At 45.3% G+C, this 23,898-nt stretch overlaps 2 protein-coding genes across 13 annotated transcripts in view; one reads left to right on the forward strand and one right to left on the reverse strand.

Annotated features, from left to right (window-relative positions):
* Positions 1–16: 16 nt before the first annotated feature.
* MTHFD2 (methylenetetrahydrofolate dehydrogenase (NADP+ dependent) 2, methenyltetrahydrofolate cyclohydrolase) lies at positions 17–6,988 on the forward strand. The gene is made up of 8 exons (XM_026715105.2): positions 17–268; positions 1,287–1,471; positions 2,111–2,233; positions 2,511–2,663; positions 3,318–3,425; positions 4,117–4,209; positions 4,477–4,602; positions 6,232–6,988. Exons 1-8 carry the CDS (start codon positions 48–50, stop codon positions 6,369–6,371), a joined length of 1,149 nt encoding a protein of 382 aa, XP_026570890.2. The 5' UTR covers positions 17–47; the 3' UTR covers positions 6,372–6,988.
* Positions 6,989–7,532: 544 nt separating this feature from the next.
* SLC4A5 (solute carrier family 4 member 5) overlaps positions 7,533–23,898 on the reverse strand; it is a 56,708-nt gene continuing 40,342 nt past the window's right edge. For 8 of the 12 annotated variants that reach the window (XM_087938772.1, XM_087938766.1, XM_087938765.1 and 5 more), the window contains 10 exons: positions 23,712–23,825; positions 23,045–23,158; positions 22,514–22,675; positions 21,802–21,980; positions 18,048–18,120; positions 17,540–17,608; positions 15,462–15,635; positions 13,725–13,898; positions 11,002–11,066; positions 7,533–9,324 (listed from right to left, as the gene is read on the reverse strand). In XM_087938772.1, coding sequence (XP_087794898.1) covers positions 9,156–9,324; positions 11,002–11,066; positions 13,725–13,898; positions 15,462–15,635; positions 17,540–17,608; positions 18,048–18,120; positions 21,802–21,980; positions 22,514–22,675; positions 23,045–23,158; positions 23,712–23,825 — 1,293 coding nt within the window. In that variant the 3' untranslated portion in view covers positions 7,533–9,155. Of the gene's footprint in view, positions 9,325–11,001; positions 11,067–13,724; positions 13,899–15,461; positions 15,636–17,539; positions 17,609–17,981; positions 18,121–21,801; positions 21,981–22,513; positions 22,676–23,044; positions 23,159–23,711; positions 23,826–23,898 lie in introns of those variants that run through there. The other 4 variants (XM_087938768.1, XM_087938770.1, XM_087938771.1 and 1 more) reach the window with 4 other exon arrangements.

A 23,898-nucleotide genomic window follows, 5' to 3' on the forward strand; every position in this document is an offset into this window, starting at 1 on the left:
CCTCGCTGCGGTCATCGTCTACGCAAGAGCCTCCTCCGTCTCAGCCAATGGCGCCGCGTGGGCGGGGCCGGAGTTTTTATAAGGCGCACTTCGAGGGCGCCGCCCGCCTTCAGTCTCCAGCTCTCGGCGACGATTGTACGGCTATGGCGCCTCTGGGTTACCCGCACTTGCTCCTCCGAGCTTCGGCCCGCGCCGCTTGGGGAGGCAGGGGCTGCGGCTGCCGACACCTGCCGCGGGCTGCGCGTCGGTTGCACCTGACGGCCCCCAGGTAAGCGAGGGGACGGGATAGGGGCTCCGCTGTGGGAGCCTCCGAAGCCGGCCGCTCCCGCTCCCTCAGCAGCTGCCTCTCGGGCAGGACGAGGCCCCCAGTGGCCACTCGCCGCGCTGCAGGCTGATGAAATCTTGCGGGCCGCTTGCGTCGGCCGCCCCGGGAGCGCTTGGCGGATCCCCTGCCGCGCAGAGTCCTCCTGCCCACGGCTGGCTCGGGCCGATGGGCGCTGCAGGGCAGCCGCGTTCGCTGCCGGGGCTGCGCGCCTCGCATCCCCCGCCGAGCCGGGAAATCGCTCGTAGGATGCCGCGTTGAGAACCGGGTTGCTAGTTTGGAGCGCCTTATGCTGAAAGCCCCCCGAAGCAGGAGGCGCGCAGCCCGCCGGCCGCCTTGGCAGCTTCCTTGCCCGGGGAGCCGCCTGGCTCGGGTGTGCTTTTTGGCCACGCGAGAAAGCAGTTCGCCCTCCCGAGTAACGGGCCCCAGGAAAGGCTGCCCCGGCCTTCAGAAGTGCCTGCCTTGCCCAGCCGCGAGCGGCTCGGCCTAACAGGGCAGTCAGTCCTCGGGTGGCGGAAGCCGGAGGCGCCTTTGGGAACTTGAGGAGGAGAGCAAAGCTCCCGGGTGGCGTTTGTAGAGAGAACCCGCCCAGGCTAGAAAGGAGGAGAGAGAGCAAAGAGGAAGGGCAGGAGAAACCAAGCACTGCAGCCGCCCGCCTGGAGGCCAGCCCTCCCTGGGCCATCCACACTCCACAGGCTGGGGAAGGGGGCACCTGGCACCGGGGGAGGGAGGCTTCTGGGCGCCGGGCTCTGGGCAGCTGCTCCTTGCGGCTGCTGCTGCTGCTGCTGCTGCTGCTGCTGCTGCTGCTGCTGCTGCTGCTGCTGCTGCTGCTGCTGCTGCAGTGGCCGCCTCCTCCTCCTCCTCCGTGTTTGTCAGCTGGGGAGGGTGGGTGGGTGTGCACAAATGGTCTGGGTTGCTTAGGGAGGCTCAATTCTGGGATGGCTGAGGAGCTCCTCCTTTGCAGGAATGAAGCTGTAGTCATTTCGGGACAGAAGCTGGCCCGGCAGATTAGGCGAGAAGCCTGCCACGAAGTGGAACAATGGGTGGCCGCTGGCCACAAAAGGCCCCATCTCAGCGTGGTTCTAGTGGGAGAAAATCCTGCCAGCCACTCCTATGTGCTGAACAAGACCCGGGCAGCCGCTGATGTGGGTGAGTTTGCCTGAGCTGATGTTCCCAGCTGGCTGCCAGGAGCGGGGCAGGCTAAATCCGGGGTGGCCGTCTGCCCCCTCTCTGGCCTCCTGCCAGGCAGTGCTGTGGGCCTGTCCATCAGAGCAAGGAAGGGTGGGGTTGCCTTTTGTCTGTCCCCTCCCTCCTCTTGGAGACGGCCGGCTGCTGCAGCCTCCTGTCCGAGTCAGCCAGAGTAACGTGCAGACAGTGCAAGCCCAGATCATAAAAAAACCAAATGCGGCATGAATCTCAACTGAAGAGAATCGCCAGCTTTGGCACTGGCAAGCCTGCCCATACCAAAGTCCCAGGACGGGGACACTGAATTTAGCCATTGGGTAGGAAATCCCAGGCCCTCGAATGTTTCCTGGCGGATGAGGATGGGATCTTGCAGGAAGGTGTGTCATTCCCAGCTGCTTTCTGGGTTGCTCCTGCAACCGGTAAATGTGGCCACAGCAGCCAGGACTGCAGTCCCAAAGCAGCTTGGCCTGGAGCAGCTGCCGAGAGGTGTCCCTGAACTGCATGTTGTCAGCCTCTTCTATTCTGGGCCGCCACATCAACTGGCATGTGGAGAGGCCGTTTCGAGTAACTTCCATCTCCTTATATTACATTGCTTCCTTGCAGGAATTAGTAGTGAGACAATCCTGAAACCGGCCTCTGTCACAGAAGAGGAACTGCTTGATTTGATTGTCAAATTAAATCACGATGCCAATGTCGATGGCTTGCTTGTTCAGCTTCCTTTGCCAGGTGAGCAAATCCTGGGCTTTTGCGGGGAGATTTGTATATCAGCCATTCCTGATCTTTGGAGTGCACCAAGTGGAACTGTAATGCGGTGAATAACCCGTCACTTTTGAGTTTTGCAAGGCCAGTCAGTCACACTCTGAAGTAACCTTCTTTCAGACAAATTCCTATCATCTGGCAACACTTTGCAGTCTTGCCAGTCAGTAATTCCCCTTGCTCTTTGCCCCGTTTTGTGATAAGGCATATGAAATCCGTCACACGGAGAGTCTCCCCTTTCTTGCAGAGCATATTGATGAGCGAAAGATCTGCAATGCGGTGAACCCTGAAAAGGACGTGGATGGGTTCCATGTGGTGAACGTAGGCCGCATGTGCCTGGACCAGTATTCCATGTTGCCTGCCACACCTTGGGGTGTGTGGGAAATCATCAAGAGGACAGGTAGGAACAGGGCACCTGTCCTGTGGCACAGGGGTTAGGGTGTACACTCCTGCAGGGACTGGCTGCCCAGAGCCAGGAGCTCCACCCTCACCAGCTCAAGGTGGATTCAGCCCTCCGTGCTTCCGAGGTTGGCAAAATGAAGACCCAGATTGTTAGGGGTAACATGCCGACCCTATAGACTGCTCAGAGACTGCCGTCAAGCACTATGGAGAGCAGTCCTCGACTTATAGCAGTTTGCTTAGTGATAGTTGAAAGCTGCAGTGGCACTGAAAAAGTGACTTCTGACCATTGTTCGCACTTCTGACCGTTGCAGCATCCCCACATGGTTTCCGTTTGGACGCTTGACCACTGACTCACACTTAGGAGGCCCGCAGAGTCCTGGACTCCTTTTTCAACAAGCAAAGTCGATGGCAAAGCCAGATTCGCTTAACAACCATGTTACTAATTTAACAACTGCAGTGATTCAAATGTGGCAAGAAAAGATTTAAAATGGGGCAAAACTCACTTAACAAAATTCCCACTTAGCCACATAAATTCTCAGCTCAGTTGTGATTGTAAGCTGAGGACCTCCAGCACATGAGTCTAAATGCTCCCGTTTTTGCTGCCCTGTTGGTGGTGACGTTCCCTGAGGGGCTTTTGTGTACTTTGTTGCAGGGATCCCAACCCTGGGCAAGAACGTGGTGGTGGCTGGGCGATCCAAGAACGTTGGCATGCCCATCGCAATGCTTCTCCATACGGACGGGCGGCATGAACGCCCAGGAGGTGAGGGTCACAATGAGTTAATACTGCATAGCTTTGGAGGGAATGTGGAAATCTGTGCGTCCTCCTTGAGGCACACGGAGGCACTTTTCAGGAGGAGGTGAGATGGCCAACGAGCCAGCTTGCAGCCTCAAGGTCAAGGCAGGCAGGCAGGCAGGAGTGAGCTGTGTCTGGGTTGTTCAAGATGCTGGGTTCTTGGAGTCCAGAGTCTTCTGAACTGGAGGGTCGATGTGAATGGCCAGTAGGGGAAGCACACAGCCATCTCTGCGGGAGCTGCCTCCCACAGGCTGCAGCCCAGCCACTTTTGATACCTTGGAGTCAGTTGTCTTCGCAGAACTGTACAAACCTTGTTTCCTTTGGTAAAACCCACAAGGTCCCTCAACTGTAGCCTGGTCTGAGGGACTTTCTGTTAAAAGCTAGATTGCTTAGTCCAGAGTTGTTTTCAGCAGGACAGAATTGATGGTTCTTTCAACCCAAACCACCCCAGATCTTGATCCTAGCATCTATTCTGGTGCCACTGCTATTCACTGGGATGCAGGAATTTAGCAAATTGTTTGCAAAAATTTCAGGCTCTCTGGTAAACATGAGCTTCATTCATTTCTGCTTTGTATGACTATGTAATGGGTCCAGAGTAAATTGTTCCAACATTACTATTGTTGTTTATCATATTTTTATTATATTTTATTATTTTTAGGAGACGCAACTGTAACAATTTCTCATCGCTACACTCCAAAAGAGCAGCTCAAACAGCACACAATCCTTGCTGACATTGTGGTTGCAGCCGCAGGTAAGATCTTGAGCGACTTGTTTGGAAAAGAAAGTTGAAAGAAGAACCTCCTGAGGGCAAGATGTTGACCCCCAACCAAGGGACAGTGTTAGGAAACCCTCTGCAGGGGCCCTCCCTCTGCATTCCGGAGGCAGGGGTGTGTGCGTGCGGGGGCTTCCCAAACCAAAGGCCTGGCCATGGATCTCTGTTTTCCATCTTCCTGTCAGCTAGGGTGAACTAAGCAAACTATAGTAGGTTTTTTTTTTAATATTAACTACTGTTTTTCAGGCATTCCCAACCTGATTACAGCTGATATGATCAAAGAAGGAGCTGCTGTCATTGATGTTGGCATAAACAGAATCCAGGATCCTGTCACTGCCAAGCCAAAACTTGTTGGAGATGTGGATTTTGAAGGTAGGCCATTGATAGGTAAGATCTAAATCCCTTCTTGGTAGGATCTGTAGCTGCATTCTGACTAGGGAGTCCAATTTCAGCTACCAGAGCTATAACATAACTTGCTTCTACGTGCCCACTCTATTGCAGAAGGTAATTTTTTTGTTTTGAACAAGTTAGGAAGCTAATCTTTGGACAACTTTTCCAAATGGCAGGAAATGAAGTTGGTGGCAATGTAGCTAACTAGTAAATACTTCATCCCCAGAGCTTGTACTTCTTCCCTGTAACTTTATACTGCATCTCTCTCTGGGAAAAGCTTTTGGTAGGTTATGGGATTTGGAAAGTTGTTGTGGCTTTCTGTATGTGATCTTATTTCGGTAATTAAAAGCCAAGTGTTCAGAAAATGAGAGTGTATCATCTGGAGCCTGATCTTGAGTTTCTGTACAGTTAACAAGAGTTGGAGGCCGTTGTGAAAAGGAGGCGGGCAGCCGCAGGAGGATGTTCTATGAAAGGGGAACTAGTTACGAGACAAGGGAGTTTCTTGCAGTTAAGAAATTCAATACAATGCAATGCAATTCAGTGGTGAGAAAAGTAAGATTTTACAGAGGCAAGAAAAACTAAATGCAGTAATAAAGAATATGAGGTACTTGGCACAACAGCAGTGAGAGCCTCTGTGAGAGGTTCTAGAAACCCTAGTGGACAACCACTTCAGTCTAAGCCAGCAGTGTAATCCTAGGCTGCACTGTTGGAGGGATAATGTCACAATCATATGAAGTACAGCTTTATGCTGCACTGATAAGGACATACTTGGAATACTGCATCCCCTTTTGGTCACCATGACATGAGAAAGATGTTGAAACTCTAGAAAGAGTGCAAAGAAGAACAACAAAGATTGTTGCAGGGGATTGGAGACTAAAGCAAAGGACAGACTCCTCGAGAACACCAAACATCTCCACAGACCGTTCTCATCCTGGACATTCATATTTCAAACTGTTACCATCAGGGAGGTGTTATAGGTGTCTTAAAATGAGGACTAATAGACTGAGAAACAGTTTCTTTTCCAAGGCAGTAATTGTCTTGAATCAAACAGTGCATTTGTGACATTATTATTATTATTATTATTATTATTATTATTATTATTATTATTATTATTATTATTAAAAACTTTGTAGTGTGATTGTGATTGTGGTGTTTGGGGCACTGTGCTGGAGTAGCTTTCAAATTTCATTGTATTTGTGGAATGCAATGACAAGAAAGGTATTCTATGCTGAATCATTGCAAGACTTGGGTGCGTCTGGTCTAACAAAGAGAAGGACTCATGATAGCAGTCTTCCAATGTTTGAGAGGCTATCACAAGGAGGGATCAATTTATTCTCCAAAGCAGGACAAAGTAGTAATAGTTCTAGACTGGATCTCTCTTTAATAATCTAAGGATAAATTGACAATGAGAACAATTAACCAGTGAAACAACTGGAACCCTCCAGACATTGTGGGTGCTCCATCACGGAGGTTTTAAGAAGAGATTGGATATTTGTCTGGCTGCTGCTTGAGGGAGAGGTTAGACTAGAAGCCCTTCAAGGTCTCTTCCAACTGTTACTCTTAGATCTGTCATCTAAATGCTGCATTTCTTCTTTCTTTCCCCCTTTTCAGGAGTCAAGCAGAAAGCCAGTTACATCACACCAGTCCCTGGTGGGGTCGGCCCCATGACGGTTGCTATGCTCATGAAAAACACCATCATTGCTGCCAAGAAAATGCTCAGAGCCCAGCATCTTGAAACTTTCAGTGCTTGATGATGGACTTCTTGTGGCCAAAAATGACATTCCAGATTGCCTCCCTAGAAGCAATGCAGTATTTATTTATTTGATGAAATGTTTTGGCCAGCTGCTCTGCAATATTTATATAAAGCAATTTTCCTCCAAGGCAGAGTAGCTCCTGCCAGTCATATACATGATTCCTACTTTTAAACTGCTATTCTGAAATGCAGAAAATGAGAACACAACTTGAGTGAGAAAGTTGAATCTTCACTCTTCAGGCAGCCTGAAAGAATAAGAAAGGGCCAAAAATGTGTTTTATAGTATGCTAATGTTTTAGCATATGCTTGAACTGACTAAGCTTGGCTGAACCCAGGATGTAAGTTATTTGTTAGGATTATAATGCAGCTAATCTGGAGTCAAAAGTTACTATTTTCTACAAAGCCATATTTATATTTAATAATGCCGAGCAAAGCAGTTAATAGCCTGTTCAATACTCAATTTTTTCCTGTTTTAAAGGAAGAATTGGCTTGAAAGCTAGATAATGCTTAAACCAAATAAGGTGAGCTCTCCATGCTTATTCCAACTTGCTTTGTGTTTATCTGAGCAAGTAGTAATATTGCAGGATGTATCTGAATAAAAATAATTGTTACTTACTTGTAAAGTCTTTTGAGTTCCATCATATATTTTGTCAGACTGAATTTAGCTGTGGCATGGCTGGCAGTCTGGGAGAAAGTGCCAGCTTTTCCTGTCCGACAGTGCAGGTTCCCTCTGCCGCGAGGGTAATCCTCCCCTGGATGGACTAAAGATACGCTTCGGTTTTATGCAGCTGCCCAACCCAGTCTAGGGATATTCCAGTCCATGTGTCTGGGTAGCACCCAGGCTGAAGGAGGCTACAGCTGTGAATAAGACGCCCTGTCACATGCCACGCCGACTGCTGCTCCGGTAACCAGGAATAAGGAACATGTACCTATCTATCCAGGGGCTGCAGAACCAGCTGTGCGTTTCCTTGTGGCCAAATTAATGGATTTTTCTGCCATCCTGGGATTGGCAGAAAAGTGTGCCAGCATAATTTGTTGTCCCCTTCCCAAAGCCAGGCAATATTTGCCTCCTTGTGGGAGTTTCAGGATAGAAACTGCTGGATTCTTTTCAGTGTTCTCCTTTGAACAAGTGACTCCAGGGTTCCTTTTGTCCTGCACCCTTTGGCTTCACTGGCTGCAGAAACGAAATTTTCTTTTGTCTGGCTTGATTTTTATTTTTTTAATGGAAACCCGGGCTGTCAATTGGTGCAGAGATGGTACATGCAGCATGGACATGGACATACATGTCCTCCCTCAGGCGTCCCACCGAATGTTATGTTGAGGTGACTGGTTTGTGCAGCCCCTCAGCAGCTCAACCCAAAGTGGGCATTGGTGGCAAGATGTGGAATGCTGGTACTGTGGACAGTTCATTGTTTTTCTCTGTTTGGTACACTTGCTTCACTGATCCTTGCTCCAGCACATCCCTGTGTTGAGAACACTTATGTGCATGGAAGACCAACCTCCAGAGGAAAATAAGTTTGATTAAATATCATGTTGATATTGATTCTTAGTAATTACATAGTATGTTCTAGTCTTTCTCTAGTATTATCTTATTTAATCTAGAAATCTCTTAGTGGTGCATTCATTGCTGTTGCAATTGAATCCATTCACTTGCTGCTTGTCCTCTCTACAAAAGCTTTAGGATTCAAGGGCTCGCATTTGGTAATTCGGGCTGGTCGTTTGTGCCTCAGTGAGAACGGAATGATTTGTTCAAGTTGTTTATTTTCCTTGCTATCATAGCATTCTCAAGAGTCTTAACATCATCTAAAATTATCGATGTTTTATCTATCCCACTTCTTCAAAGTCCAACATTTGCTTTTATGCTATGTCATAAGAAAAATGCATATCTTCACATTTATTAAAAGCTGTAATTGGGGTTCATTCGGTTTCCTCATAAGATTATGGTGCCAGCTGTTTTGCCGCTAATGCTGTGTTGCCATTATGGTGGCAAGGATGGTCACCATGGTGTCAATGCAACAAGTTTCTACTGGGTGATAGATGGCTTGTCATCAGGCCCATTTTGAAAAAGAGTGAAATAGGGTTTTGGTTAAAGAGGACAGCAACAGTAAACTTACATTTTCTTTCCTGGTTTAGATTTTGCCCCATAGGTAACTGCCCCACTGAGGCATTCAGAGAGTGCGGGATGGAAAACCAGCCCAATGTTTTCAACACAGCTGGGGTGTTTTTGGTTTTTTTGTTTTTGTTTCAGAAAAGCACAGATCAATTCTTCTATCCATTTGGTGGGAGTGGGTGAATAGAATGGGAGTGTTCCACCCATTTTCTCAAATTGGAGCTTGGGATTGACGCCTGCTTGGTTACTTACAAATTTAGGTTTAGTCAAAAGGCGTCTGCAAAAGAAGTGAGAAATCAGAGGGGAGATTTTTATGGCTCCTTGGATTAAATGCTCATCTACTTGCTCAACTGAATTCCAGGCTACTGCAACACAAAAGTTCAACTTGCTAACAAATGCCGGAAACATCTCATCACAATGTTCAACACGTATGCAATCTGATAAGCTAAAATTGTTTTCAGTCTAAGGAATTCCTGTGCCCTCATAGACTTGCATCCTGGACTGCCTTTCCCACAACGTCTGAGAAGAAGTCTCTGGATTCCTCACTGCTTAAGTTGCACAACTCGTCTAATAACGTTTGTGTCCAATTCTTAAGTGGTGGATAAGGCCCAGGAAGGCCCAGTGACTTCTGGATCAATAATGGGGGGGGGAGGGGGGAAAGGCACGTGGAGACTAAAGGGTAGTTTCACTGCCCATGTCCTGTGGGTGATGTCTCTCGGCGTCGGTATCTTCATAATTGGATCCCATTTCTATCTTCACCTGGGGTATGGTACAGACAGGGCTTCGAGAATAGCTAAAGGCAGGAGAAGATGGGCAGGAAATCTTCAAATGAAGTGTAATACTGCAAGAAAGGCAAATAAATTGGAATTAGGAATCTATCTTAATCAAGAAGCTGCAGTCAAGCAATTAAGATCAATACTATTTCTTTGCCCTTTATTTCTCTAACCTGTCAAGCAAAGATGGTGCCACAGCATAGGAATTAAAGCATTTTCTCTCAGTGCCTGAATAGAGTAAGCAATTTTCCAAGTCGGGTCCAGAACTTTCCAAATTAATTTTAAATTCCACTTTACTCTGGGACAGTGTAGTAGGACATTCATCACTTTCTTGCTATTTATATTATACTATCATGTTTCCACTTTTCCTAATGTTCTCAATCTCTCCTTCAGAAAAACAGTGTGGTGTAGTAATTAAAGGTACCAGGGTGGAAACCAGTGGATTCTGTGGATCCCAGTCTTGCTTTGAACCAGTTACTCTTAACAACCTCGGGGAAAAGCAAGGAAAAACCACTTCCTAATTGTGACCAAGAAAACTTACTTTTAAAGCATTAATTTCTAAAAATAGCTATGCTTTACAACATCTCAAAACTAACTTTTTTAAAATTATGCTTTAGTGCATGGTTGTCTGCTTTAATAGAAGGCTGGAGTTGAGTCCTGAAAGAGGAGAATTATACACTACCCAATTGCTAGGATTGGGGCAATGAGGGAAAAGAGAAGAACAGAATGGGGCTAGGTGAAATGATTGCTTTAAAGTGAGCACCCATAAGTCTTCACTGACAGATATCCTTTTACTAAATAGCTAACTAATATACACAAAGTTTATATGCCACACTGGAAGATTTTATCAGCTGAAGACATGCAATTCATTCTGAGAGAAGCCAAACCCAACTATTAGTACATAGATAGCCAGTGTCCACATATTTTGCCAATTGGCAGTTGCACCAAATGTATAACGAAATACTTTAGTACTTTAATTGCAGCCTTTTTGTGATCCAAAGTCAGTTTTTGGCCACCTGAAGATTTCCAGAAATGGTTTGCTTCCTTCTCCTCCTTCCTTGCTGAGAGAGAAGGGCTGGCCCAAGATCCCCCCATGGCTTTGTGCCTAACGTGAGACTAGAACTCACAACATGCCCGTTTCTACCTTGATGCCTTAATTGCTACCCCAGACTGGTACTCAAAGCAAATTACAAAACTTTATACTTTGGGCATAAAAGTAAATTTTAACACACATATATAAATATTTTGAAAAACAAATCGGAGAACTAGTTTGGTGCAGTAGACATTAAGCTAGAAACTGGGAAACTGCAAGTTTTCATCCAAGAGAATCAGATTGTGAAAAGCACAATCAGCACCGACTTGAAGACACAAAAAGCATAAAACTAAATAAAGATTGTCGATATAAACAATGTTATTGCAAAACAAATTTCTATAACTTAAGTAATAACTAAAGACAATATTGTTGATAGTTTTTAGCATCCTTCTGCTTCTGCTAAGGAAGCGAGATTCATAAAGGTAAGATTCAAAGTCTCAGTTTGACAATCGTTGCTGAGTCAAAACTTCAAAAAATGTTTGAATCCCTCTAGGTTAGTAATTTAAGAACCCCCATTTTAAGCTAAACATAGTTGACAAACAACATAACTGATTGCTTTTACTGTAAATTTTTTAATACCTACAAACCTCTTGGTAAATTTGAGAGTTGTAAAATTAAAACCAATGCAAACTCAGTGAAATCCATTGATTACCTGTGATCTGGATCAGAATCGTTAGGGGAGGAATCAGAATGCAAAGCTCCAGCTGGAAGCTTCTTCTCCTGGAGAGAAACATAAGACGCACGTGAAGCTGTTCCAAGGCAAGGAAGAACAAAACGGTCAGGGAAGAGGTGAGATGAGAAGAAAAGAGAAGGCTGGAAAAGGCAAAACCACTTCGCCACAAACTTCCTTTTCCTGGATCCTCTCTGTCACTCAGAAGGAAGATTTGAAGGGAAAGGAAATTAATCCGTGGCTGCACAAAAGCTTACATCAACCAAGACCATGCCCAAAGCCTGGAAAATCAGCAGCCCGAGACTCTCAGGAGGTGATGATGTCTTGAAAGAGGAAAGACAGCAAGGATTGAAACACAGGGGAACAGCGGCATAACTCTCAGGCTCAGTCCAATCCTTTGAGCTTTCTTCCTTTCATTAACTGGCCTAGGGCACATCCACTTGAATGTTCTCATTAGGGGCCGTACTGGAACAGCTGGAACCAGCAGCATCTGCATCAAACTGCAGTGCTGCCAAAATGACAACATGCAATGAAACAAACACCTGGTACAAACACATAAATTGGCACATTTTTGAATGCCTTTGACCAGAGGGTCTTTCGTTTTCAACTCTCCCATGGTTTTCCCTAAGATTTGTGTGACTCATCATTGGGTAGAAGTTTTCAATATTTGAACCTGATTGGAAGGTGTATCACACAAAGGATTTACAGGAACCTGCACCAGGGGTGGGATTCTACCAATTCGAGCCTATTCTCTAGAACCTTTTGTTAACATTCTAAGCAGTTCGGAGAACCGGTTGTTAGAAGAAATTACTGGCCTAATCCTGTAAGGAAGGCAGGAAGGAAACATTCTGGTATTGCTTACAGAACTGCCTCTCCGTTAACCCTTATTACATTCTTGGCAGGACTAGACTTCCTGTCTCAGGAACTTCTCTGGAGTTTTTTTCCCCCTCCTTTGCTGGTACTTAGTTTGTGTGGAGTGACCATTTAAAGTCACAATGGCACTGAAAAAAGTGACTTATGACCATTCTTCACACTTACGCACCATCCCCACAGTCATGAGGCCAGGCGAGGAGATGCGTGTCTCAATGTGAGTGATATTGAGTTGGCCACACCCAGCCAATAACATGACCCCCAAGCCATGTCCACCCAGTCACATGACTAAGTCACACCCATCACTTAAGCCAAGCCCACAGAACCAGATGTTAAAATTTTTGAATCCCACCCCTGACCTGCATGCTGCCAACCCATTAGAAAACAAATTGGAATAGGTTAGTTCTAGTATTGCTCTAAATCATATGTCACATAGAAGCAAGTTAGGGTTAAGGTTATGAATAAACATCAACTACCAACTAGCTGAGTTAGTAATAAAGAATGCAGCCTTTGGGGGCCAAATGCATCAGTGAATATATCTGCAGGAGAGTCTCCAAGCCAGCACAGTTTGACTCTGGTTCCATGATTCTTGTGTGGAGAACAAATTTCCCGAATTTGTTAATGGTTGTGTTAGCAGTTAATTTAGCATCTTGTTAAAACTTGAGTGTCTTACTTACTGGAAATACAATGGCTACTGTTTGGGGGTTGAGGCAAGGCAGGTTCCCGTGGGACTGCTATAGTAGAGGGAAACCTGGGCTGGGGAAAAAGAAAGGGGAAAAGACAATGATCAACTCCGTGGATGGGCAGATTCACCTGGGGCCAGATCCTTGGCTTCAGAAGCAGAGGCCAAGATTGGTAGGCCAAGTGGAAGATGACCATGCAGTTGCCTAGTCCAAATACCTTCTGGAATGAATTCAAGGATTGTATGATTTAAGCTATTTTATCCGGTATGTGAGTACCACACACTTAATGAAAATATGCATTATGAATACATGAAAATGATACAGTAATTGCTAAATAAAGTGAAAGGTAATGTCTCCTTTGAGTCAGAATGGGTGGGTCCATGTTGTTTTCTGCTAAGAATTTTGTTGTGGCTTTCTTCCAGGACCGCCCCCACCCCCCACCCCCGATTTTCTTGTGGTCTCTTTTCCAAATGCTAACCAGGATTGACCCTCCTTAGCATTTTCAAGATTAGCTGAAGAGGGTTGCATGCCACTGTCTTGCTCTGACAAGTCAAAGTGCAGGGTAATTGCAAAAACAAATACCGGTTGCAGTTTCTTTGAAACAAATGCATTCTCCAAAACATTTAAAATGCAAACCGGGACATATAATCTTCACAGGAGAGAAGCAAGAAGTGGAGTTTCAATTCCTTTGGCCACGACACCAGCCTGCTCACCCTTTTGGAATACTGTGAGGCACATTCCGCCCTTCCTTTAGGACACTCGTCTCCAGCCCCGGCGGGGGTGGAGGAGAGGAAATGGTTCCGTGGGAGGGGCCGGTGTGTGAGCCCGCAGCTCCATTTGCACAAGCGACAGGCACTCGTGCATGTGCATGGAGCCCCACTTGAGCACAAACGGAATGTCACACACACCTGCGAGTGCCCACCACTCGCGCACATAGAGCTGCGCCTGAGCACTTGGCAGCTGCTTGCACAGCACAGTACCAGGTCACAGCCCAAGGGATGGGGACCCCTGCTCTGGGACTCAAAATGGCACAAATGTTCTGCCCCCCCGACACACTTCGCTTGCTGGGCAGGTTGGCAGTCTTTCTATTACCTGTAGATTGTGCACTCTTGCCTAGAGTCACCCCCTCCCTCCCCAGGGTTTCTAACACACCTCATTTGGGTGCTCTTCCTCCTCCTCCTCCTCAGGTCTTTGGCCTTTCTTTTTCTTTTCTTTCTTCTTGTCATCCACCTTCTCTTTTTCAGGAATAACATTATCAATCCAAGCCAGATCATGCTGGGAAAAGACAAAGTCCAACATCTTCCGGACTAAAATTAAGGCTAAAATCTGGAAATAACATAAAAATAAGTATCTAAGGTCACAAGAGTGAGCCATTTCGGCAAGTCCCTTGGCTAGGCTGCAGCCATTGAGTGCTGGGAAGGAAGGGATTGCGTGATGCACAGAGAAAGGGCCAGATTTATTACACTCTATTCAAAATAAGACTTGAGTTGGCCCGGAAGAGGTTGGACTCTCCCGTGGCCACCACCCTTGGTTATGGTTACATCCCCATATCCAGTTCAAAGGATATGGGTGCTTTAGTCTTTCATTCTTAACAAGTTTCAGAAGAAGTTCACCCGTGGTAGGCAGCTCAAAAGGAGCTTGACGCACCTTTTCTGGCTAAGAGGTTTTATGAAAAGGCACAGACTTTTCATGAGCTGCAGCTAATGATATCTAACAAATGGAGGAAATGGTTTTGTGTGAGCAGCAGGTGTGCATGCTCACACCCATACCTCCACTTGTGCAAGCAGCGGGCATTCACACGTGTGCATGAAGCTCCATTTGTGTAAGCAGTGGGTGTGCCCTCGCCTGCCACTTGCACCACCAATTGATTGAGAACGGACCATGGGCCATTATCGGGCTACAGCCCAGGGTTGGGGCCCCCTGCTCTGCAAGAAAGCTGAGCTTTGCATTGCATCCCATTGCATCACCTCAGCCAGGCTCCTCTGCAAAAAACAGGCAGGAAAGTTGGATGCTGCTGAGCCTGGAATTGGGTGAAGTCCCTTGGGGTTGCTGGATGGGAAGTGGGCCTCGGCTTGCAGGCTGTAACTGCCCTCCATGTGCTGCTAACTTCTGCTGGCCAGCTTTGGAGCAGGCCAAGGCCCGGAGAACCTGGTGGGATTGCGGGAGGAGACGCTGCAGTCTCCCTGCAGTTGGCCAGGAAGCCAAAGAAGGGCAGAGCCATTTCAGCAGCTGTAACTTTGAAAGTGGGTGGCAAGTACCTTTTGGAGGATCTGTTGAAACTTCAGTCGCTAAGCAACCAGTCGTAAGTTTAGGGTCACCTCTACTGGACATTTATAAGCCATATTTTGTAAGGCTAATGATTTTTACAGGTGGATCCTTAATGTGTCCAGAGTTTCTCAAGCGGGCTTTAGGGTCCACGCAGCCCACTGTTTGTCAGCCCTAAGGGCAGTCGTCCTATCTGCAAAAGAGCTCTTGTTTTGTTTTGCTCTACTGTGTTTAATTGAGAGTGGGAGACCTTTAATCACGTCAGAATCATAACAGGTCCTGGACCAGGAGTGGAGAGAAGCCAGTTCTGGTCCTCCTTTAGGTCCACCGGGTGACGCTGGGCCAGTCCCTCCTCCCCAACCCCAGGGCTGGGGATGAAGGTGCCTTAGAGCCCAAGTGGACTCTGAGCGGACTCAACTACAGGCGCTGCCTTCCTCTTTCTCAGCCCTAGGCCCGGAAGTAGGACCAACCTGCCTTGGTCCTACTGGCACCCACGACCTCCAATCCTGTGTCAGGCTGCTGCTGACCGATCGAAGAGTGGATCACCGCCAAAGAACATATTGTTTGGACCAAGGCTTGTAAGTGGCCCCAGAGCAAGTTTTGATATGATACGGAGGTGCCTACCATCACAGGGAAGATAATGGCTGCCACCGTGGATTTCAGGATCCAGAGAATGGCCAAGCAGATAATCTGAGTGGTAGTGAACAAATGGATTTTTCGAAGGGGCACATGACGCAGGTAGGCATAATCTGGTTGGTGCTTGGCCGGCATCAAGAAGAGTTTGCAGCGCTCCCAAAACTATTAAAAAACAATGAAATATTAATACTGGTTGCCAGGAAAAGGCACTGAAAAGAAGTAGAAGCAGATGCTATTGCCAACTGCCCCTAAGAATGTGTATTAAAACAGGATTTTTACCATAAATATCCCAAGGCTTAAAAAGTCAAGATGGCAGCCATGTCAGTGCAACGGAGGTGTCTACCCACACAACACATTAAAAAACAAAGGCAGAACTTTGATTGTGCTCTCCATTGTGTTGCCATCTTGATCTTTTGCTCATATCCTGCTGAAATCCTGCTGATGGCTATCATTATTTCTCTTAAGCAGATGACGCTAGAGCATAAACTTTTATAAGCCACTTACTTAGCGCGCTCTATTTTCTTAACCTGTTGTGTGGAGTGTGTGCCATAACATCCTTCTGGACTATGAGAGAGGTGGGGTTTATTAGCTGTGAGATTAGGGGAGGAGCCCTCTCATGCACACACAATGCATAAGGTCCAAATCCTGGCATACCGACTCTGCATCCTGCCCACATCTCATTATCTGAATGGCTGACAAGGCTCCCTTCTCTAGTCACTCTGACTGTAGGACTTGCAACCAGCAATGACTCCAAATGAGAAAAAGTCTCAGAGGTACATCTGAAGTCTATGCTCCAAAAATACTGGGAAAATAATCCAGTTTTTTCAAGGCTCATATATATATTATTTAAATCTTTTCAGCTTGAATTTATAACCAGTTTTGGGATAGATAGAATTTTGTTTAATCTGCCGCCTGCCATACTTCCCTTCTCTTGGACCTCTTTGCAAATTCCAGTGTGACTAACAATTGTATCTTCTGGAACATTTATAAACACTGGTTAGGTTCACAAATTGCACAAAACCATGTGTTTTTTTCGGGGATATTGCAATATGTGAAATCAAGCCATTTTAGTTATTTGTGAACTTAACAACTATTTCTTATTCCGTGAACTATGGTTTTAAAATCTCCAGTTTTGTGGAAAGTATGAATCTAGCCACTGTTTTATGCGGCTCTTAGATGGCATAATTTTTTTCTTGAAAAAGTAAATTGTGTCTTACATGAATGGTCTACTGGATGACTTTTTCTAAGGAAGACAGATATTGTTGTACTGATTGTGTGTTTCAGTTAACTACGACTAGAGAAGTGCAAAACCCTCTGTGTAGCTTATCTGAACCCTCATTATTCAGAAACTAGGTTCAAAAGCAGAATGATGACTAGTGCCTGGGTTCAACTGTATTGTGCCCTTGTTCTTTCCAGGTCCAGTTAAAAAGGGCTCTAGAGGAAACAGATCACCTGGACTTTTAGTTGCACACCTTTATCCCTGGCTGTCCAAGTCAGGCTGTGAAGTCCTCCCCACTGTGTTGGAGGCTCTTCCGGCACAGGTGGAGCAGTGCAGGTTTCAGCTCAACTCTGACCAAGCTGAGTGGCTATGGGTTGGAGTGTCTTCCAGTTCTGGAGACCTCCCATCCTTAACTCTGGACTGGGCAACACTGCTCTGGCAGAAAGAGCTGGTAGATAAACTGGGGCTCTTCCTGGAGACTCATGGCTCCCAGTTGGAGAATAGGTGGCAGCCATGGCCAGGAGAGCCTGTTGCACCTCTTCCTGGATCATGAGAATCGGATCGCTCCTTGTAGAGAGCGTAGGCAATGTCCTTGAAGGCCAGAAGAAAAGGCTGCTACCATCGTGGTTAGATAAGCAGAACTTTACTCCTTCAGGATATTGGTGGGTTTCTCGAAAGGGGCATTCTTGTTCCCAGGGGTCCTTTCCAATTCTGTCTCACCCTCTTCCACCAGGCCTCATTAGAAAACAGGAAGAAGCCCAACCTGGCAAGGGGGCTCCTTCCTGGAAATGCAGTGGTGACCGACGGCACAAACGCAAAGCTCCAGCAGAAGCCCCTGTGTGCATACCTGAATGCCATTGAGTGAGGCCACTCCCATGTAGAGGAAGATCCCGTACAGCACTGGCATGGGGATATACTGCGGCAGAGGAAGCAAGCAGACAGGTAAAGGACACACACACACACACACACACACACACACACACACACACACACATGGCTGAGTTGTCAAAGGTGAACCTGCTTTTCAGAAATCAGCTACTTAAAAGTGCAATCAGATACAGGTAGTCTTTACTGACTGACTGCCTCATTTAGTGACAGTTGGAAGTTACATGTTTGCTTAACAATCAAAGGAGAAGTGAGGTCATAAATCCATTGTGGTCGCATGATTTCCACCTAGCAACCATGGCACTTACTGATCAAGCTGCCAATCCCAGTTGTAGTCACTAGCTAAGGACTATCTCTACTTCATAGAACGAATTTTATTTTGAATAAATAGCTATGAATCTTGCCTGTCATTTCAGATGGTGGTTTAAAATTTCTGGGCCATTTGCTAAGTCCACATCATGAGGCTTTACCTTGAGAATAGGTGCCAGGAAGACTGAAATCCCAGTCAGAATGAAGACAATGATCCCAGTGACCCTCTGCTCCCTGTTAAAGATCAGAATAAAGAGATGGAATTCTGCCCTTGAATGCAATGCTTACATATTTTCCCAAGTTTAATGACACTTTCCTGCATGCCTGATGCTGAAATACCAGCCGTCCCAATATTCAGACATGGTGTTTGTTCCAGAGGAGCTGCAGAGTTCAGCCACACAGAGCAGAAGGCTCTTCTCTGACTGCAGCATCTCTCTAAACTGGAGCCTGGAGACAAGGAGGCTGTCATAAATGCCTCGGGGGTGGGGTGGGGGTGGGGGGGGCAGGGGGGAGGCCCCTAGAGAGCGAAGGCAGTGAACGAAAGCATGGCTGGGCTCTGCCAGGCCTGGTGGTTTTCCTACCCTGGGGGTTAACAGAGATGACTGTTATTGTGTATCTGTGATTATGTTTATTAGTGATTAGTTTTAATTGTATGTTAGCTGTTCCAAGTTATTGTGAGATGAATAGCTATATAAATTGATTTAAATAAATAGTTATTCTACCTTTTATAACTTTTAATAACTCATCTGCAAATGGACCTAATACTTCTGCCTCCTAGTTTCTTCACATAAATAACTGAAATTATGTCACCACATTTAGCGTTTCCAGTAGCTTATATCATAAATCCAATGCACACGTAAAATAAAAATGCCATTAGAAATAAAAAATATATCAACAGAACATTCAGATTCCCTATTTCAACAATTGTTCCCAAATTTCACAGCTTTTTTCATGTTGGGGATGGGGGACACTATTCCAAAGTGAAGGGTCTTTGGGGCTCGCTTGTTTTCTGACAGACGTTTCATTGCCCAATCTAGGTAACATCATTGGTGCTAGTAAGGGCTGGGGTTTACTCTCAAGTTTGTGTGCTAGTGGTTTGCCCTGTCAGCATTGATATTTTTACTTTTAGCTTGTTTGGCAGTTCCTTGATTGTTTACTTCTCGATTGTTGATCTGATATTAATCTTGGCCATCCACGATGCAAAACACAGGATTCTACAGAAAGGACTCAACTGCAACACAGGTGATGCTAATCACCTGGAATTTTTTGCAGCCCTAGAAGGAGCATCCAAAGCTACTGGAATTCCCACAGAGGTGCAAGAAAGCATCAGAGAAATGGTCTTTATGCAATGGCTGGAAGACATAGTATTTCCCCAAATACAACCCAAAATATGGAACAGATATATAGATGACACCTTCACCATATTAAAAAAGAACCAATTAGAAAACACCCACAGAACCTCAACAACATTTTCAAAGCAATCCAGTTTACCAGAGAAGAAGAAAACAACAACTTACTACCATTCTTGCACATACTGGTCAGCAGAGACCACAATGACCTAACTAGAAACACAAGTGTTCAGAAAAAAAACATCCACACAACAAAGTGTTCCACTACCAAAGCAGCACCCCAACCTCCCAGAAGAGAAACGGTGTAAGAACTTTATTTAGAAGAGCACAAACTCTCTGTAGCAACCCTGATCAGCAGAAAGAAGGAAACAGAGCATATGCATGTTAATTCCAACAAAATGGATATGCATGCAACTTTATCAAAAGGTGCCTGACCACTCAACCCAATGTACCACAACCAACACAAGTCCTAAAAATAATAACACTGTCATACATAAAGAATATCTCAGAAACCACTAGCAAACTACTACAACCGCATGGAGTCAGCATGGCACACTAGCTAACTAAAGCCCTTCAAAACATCCTAAGCAAACCAAAAGACCCAGCAACCCCAGAAGAAGGGCAAAGCAATTGATGCAATTCACATAGACTTCTGTAAATCCTTTGATTCAGTGGTACATGACAAACTACTCCTAAAACTAAAATCTTATGGTATATCTGGACATATGCATAACTGGATAGAAGCATTCCTGTCAAACAGGCAACTAATGGTCAAAATTGGGAGCACCCTATCAAATTCTGTACCTGTCAACAGTGGTGCCCCTCAAGGCAGCGTTCTAGGACCCACTCTCTTCATACTCTACATAAATGACCTCTGTGATCATATTAAGAGCAACTATGTTCTTTTCACTGATGATGTAAAGCTATTCAACACCACCGACAATATTGCTACCCTTCAAAAAGACCTTGACTATGTGTCAGAGTGGTCAAACAAATGGCAACTTCAAATTTCAACAAATAAATGCTCTGTCTTACGTATTGGCAAAAAAAATCAGAAAATAAAATACAGGCTGAATGACTATTGTTGATGACACTAACTTTGTCAAGGACCTTGGAGTACTCATCTCTAATGATCTAAGTGCTAGAGCCCACTGTAACTACATAGCCAAAAAGGCATTAAGAGTTGTTAACCTAATCCTGCATAGCTTTTTCTCCGGTAATATCACACTACTAACTAGGGCATACAAAACATTTGCTAAATCAATACTTGAATACAGCTCATCAGTCTGGAACCTGGATTACGTATCTGATATTAATACAGTTGAGAAAGTCCAGAAATATTTCACAAGAAGAGTTCTTCACTCCTCTACTCGTTGCAGAATACTTTATGCCACCAGACTTGAAATTCTAGACCTAGACAACCTATAACTACGCTGTCTTTGGTCCGATCTAAGTATAGTACATAAAATTATATATTGTAATGTCCTACCTGTCATGAATACTTCAGCTTCAACCATAACAATACAAGAGCTTACAATAGATACAAACTCAAGGTAAACCTCATCAAACTTGATTGCAGGAAATACGACTTCAGCAACAGAGTGGTCAATGTCTGGAATACTCTACCTGACTTTATGGTTTTTTCCCCAAACCCCAAAAACTTTAACCTTAGACTGTCTATTATTGACCTCACCCCTTTCCTAAGAGATCTGTAGGGGGAGTGCATAAACACACCAACAGATCTCTGTCCCTGTCCTATTGTTTCTTTTTTTCTTATTCGTATCCATTTCATGTATTCATAACCATGTTTATACTTATACCTGTTATCTAATAATTGCTTGACAAAATAAATAAATAAAAATAAATAAATAAAAATAAAACACATTACATACACTGTGATGACTGCAACCACCACCATGTAAGACAAACAAGCAGAAGACTGGCAGAATCCATGAACACCAACTAGCACTCAGAAGACATCATGGAAACCTTTTAATTTCACAACAGATGGATAGACTTAACCATAGCTTCAATTGGGAAACCATGACCATCCTAGATAAAGCCAACTCCAACAATGCCAGGGAATTTCTAGAAGTCTGGCACTTTGACAAATTACCCATCGATAGATGCTTGGACATAAATAATATATAGAGAGTATGCAAAGAACAAGCCAAAAATCAACACGCCAAAAAGCCCTATGCACCTCTCCACCAGCTATCCGCACCCAGAAGAGAACAGATCAACACCAAGATTAACATCAGACCAACAGTCAAGAAGTGAACAATATCCCCATCAAGGAACTGCCAATCAAGCCAACAGTAAACAGGCCAACCAAAAACCTTCTAAGTTCACCCCCACCAACACTCACCGGGCAAGGCATAGAAAGGAGAATCCAATGGGAACATCTACTCCTAGATTTCCCCAGTCATTATTGCTTAATGGCATTTGATCTCCAAATTGTTGCAGTTCTACAAGCCTGCTCAACTCTTTGCCCATCATCCCAGCATTGTTGCATGCTTGACACAGGTGAGAGAAACCTTTTCAGTGGCTTCCAAGAAACCCTTACCTCACTCCTAGGAACTGCGGTTGTTCTCCTGGTGCACTGGTCTCTGTCTCCATCTTTAAACTATCAATGTGTGCTATGGAAATTACGGTGGCTGCCACATACCAGGGGAGCCCCATGAATGAACACACTGCCAAGAGGACTCCAACCCAGAACAAGTCCAAATGGTAGCCTGCGGCTTTCTAAAATGAAGAGGGAAGGACAGTGTGAAAAAAGGGGGAACTGGGGGCAAAAACAGCGAGAGCTGTAAAGTGTGCTGAAGTTTTTCTTTCTCCAAAGTAAGAGAAACCCAAAATCACTACACCAAAAGTATGCTTCCAATTTGATTTTTATTGGCCGTTTGGGACATGCAGGGATGTGACTCAAATACACAACCCAACATAATATGCAGGGAAGCAGAAGGAATGATGAAAACTCTTCTGAGAACTAACTCACTAATTAGCTTTGCCAAATTAACACATACAAAATTAAAACATTGCCTTGGTGTGCACAATATGTTGATAAATACAGCATGCCATAGGAAGCTAACCAAGGCTAAAATTAACCCAGTCAGACTTTGTTTCAGCTGATCTTGGTTTAATACAATGTGCCAACTCTACTGCCTCAGGCCTGAATCCTTGCCCAACATGATGGAAATGGGGTTGAACAGCACCCCACCTTTCTTGTGTGCCAATTCACAATAGTGGTGTACAAGAAGACAGAAGAAAACACAGACCTTCAGCTTGTGCTCCTTTCTGTTCACAATGACTGCTGTAATTTGCTGATCCATGAAGATCAGGATAGTGACCAAAAGAGCTGGAAGTGCACTTGCCAAGTAGACCCACCAAGGATTTTTTCCAAAGGGGAACACAAACCACCCTCGATCTAAGCGTGTGGGCTAGAAGTAAAATTCAGAAAGAGCATGTCACCAGAGAGACTCACACAATAGGCAAGCTTTGTGCTCCTTATATGCTCCCTCTTATGTGCTCGATCCTCTCCTCAGCTAGCTCCCAACACTCCTCTACACGGCTCAGAAAACGGACTCTGCCACAGCCAGCAAAGCCATTGTTCTCTTCCCCTACTTTTTGACATGAAAAGCCCTAATGTCTCAGGGAGAATGTTTCCCAAAGCAATCAATGAAAGATGGATCAGTACAGAACAACAAGTTGTTCAGAAATCCATACATCATGCTGCCCAGCCAGTCATTTGCCTCCATGAAGCAGTTCGGGAGCCTTTTTTAGCCAAGGTGTAGCGTTCGTTTATTTACCTTAAATTCTGTAGGCACTTGCAGTTTTGGAGTGTTCAGCCCACACAAAACATCAAGACCAACAAACATTAGTATGGACATGAAGATAGAGAAGTCACTAATAAGTTTACGGAACTAGAAAGAAGGAGAGAAAACACACGTGTACGAGAAATAGCGATGTTAGAATGTCAGCTGGAGAAGAAAAGAACTTCATGCAATCCTTTTGCTGTCAGAGAGAAACCCAGAACAGTCTCTTGCCAACATTACTTTCAGTCCAGCCCTGGTAGGTATTTGCCACCCCCAGAGTCTCCTCTAACTTGGCTGTGAAGTTAGAAGAGCGAACTTCTTTCTGCTCCCCTTCAGAGGGAAGAAAGGAGGGGACAGCCAAGGGAACAGGGCCCCCTTGGAAATGGCCCCAGAAATGCTGCCACAACCCAGAAAAGGTCCAGCTCTGCTGGCGCAATTTTCAGAGACACAGGCCAGTTTCTCCTCTTGTGCTCAGGCCTGACAGTCTTTGAATCCCCTAGACTCAAACCAGTGCATTCATCCCCCTCCTCCCCGCAGTTCACTTTCAAGGAGAACCTTGAGGCCGTAGAAGGCTGAAGCTACTAGAGAAAGCAATGCAAGGAACAGGACACTGGAGCAGAGAGAGGAAAGGGTGTGTCAAAACCTAGTTGGGTATCCAAACCTTAATGATACTGGGCACATGCAACTTGGGAGTATCCAGTCCAAAACAGAAATCTATTCCACAGAAGAACAAGATGGAGAAGACAATGGAAAAGTCAGCAATTAAGCCCCTGACCTAAAAGTGGAGGGTTGAAAGGAAACAAAAAAAGAGCAAGTTATAGGGCACTACAGAATATTATTTTATGTCT

The sequence above is a fragment of the Pseudonaja textilis genome, chromosome 9 (assembly GCF_049901715.1).
Source record: "Pseudonaja textilis isolate UNSWEBS1 chromosome 9, rPseTex1.2, whole genome shotgun sequence".
Lineage (NCBI taxonomy): Eukaryota > Metazoa > Chordata > Lepidosauria > Squamata > Elapidae > Pseudonaja > Pseudonaja textilis.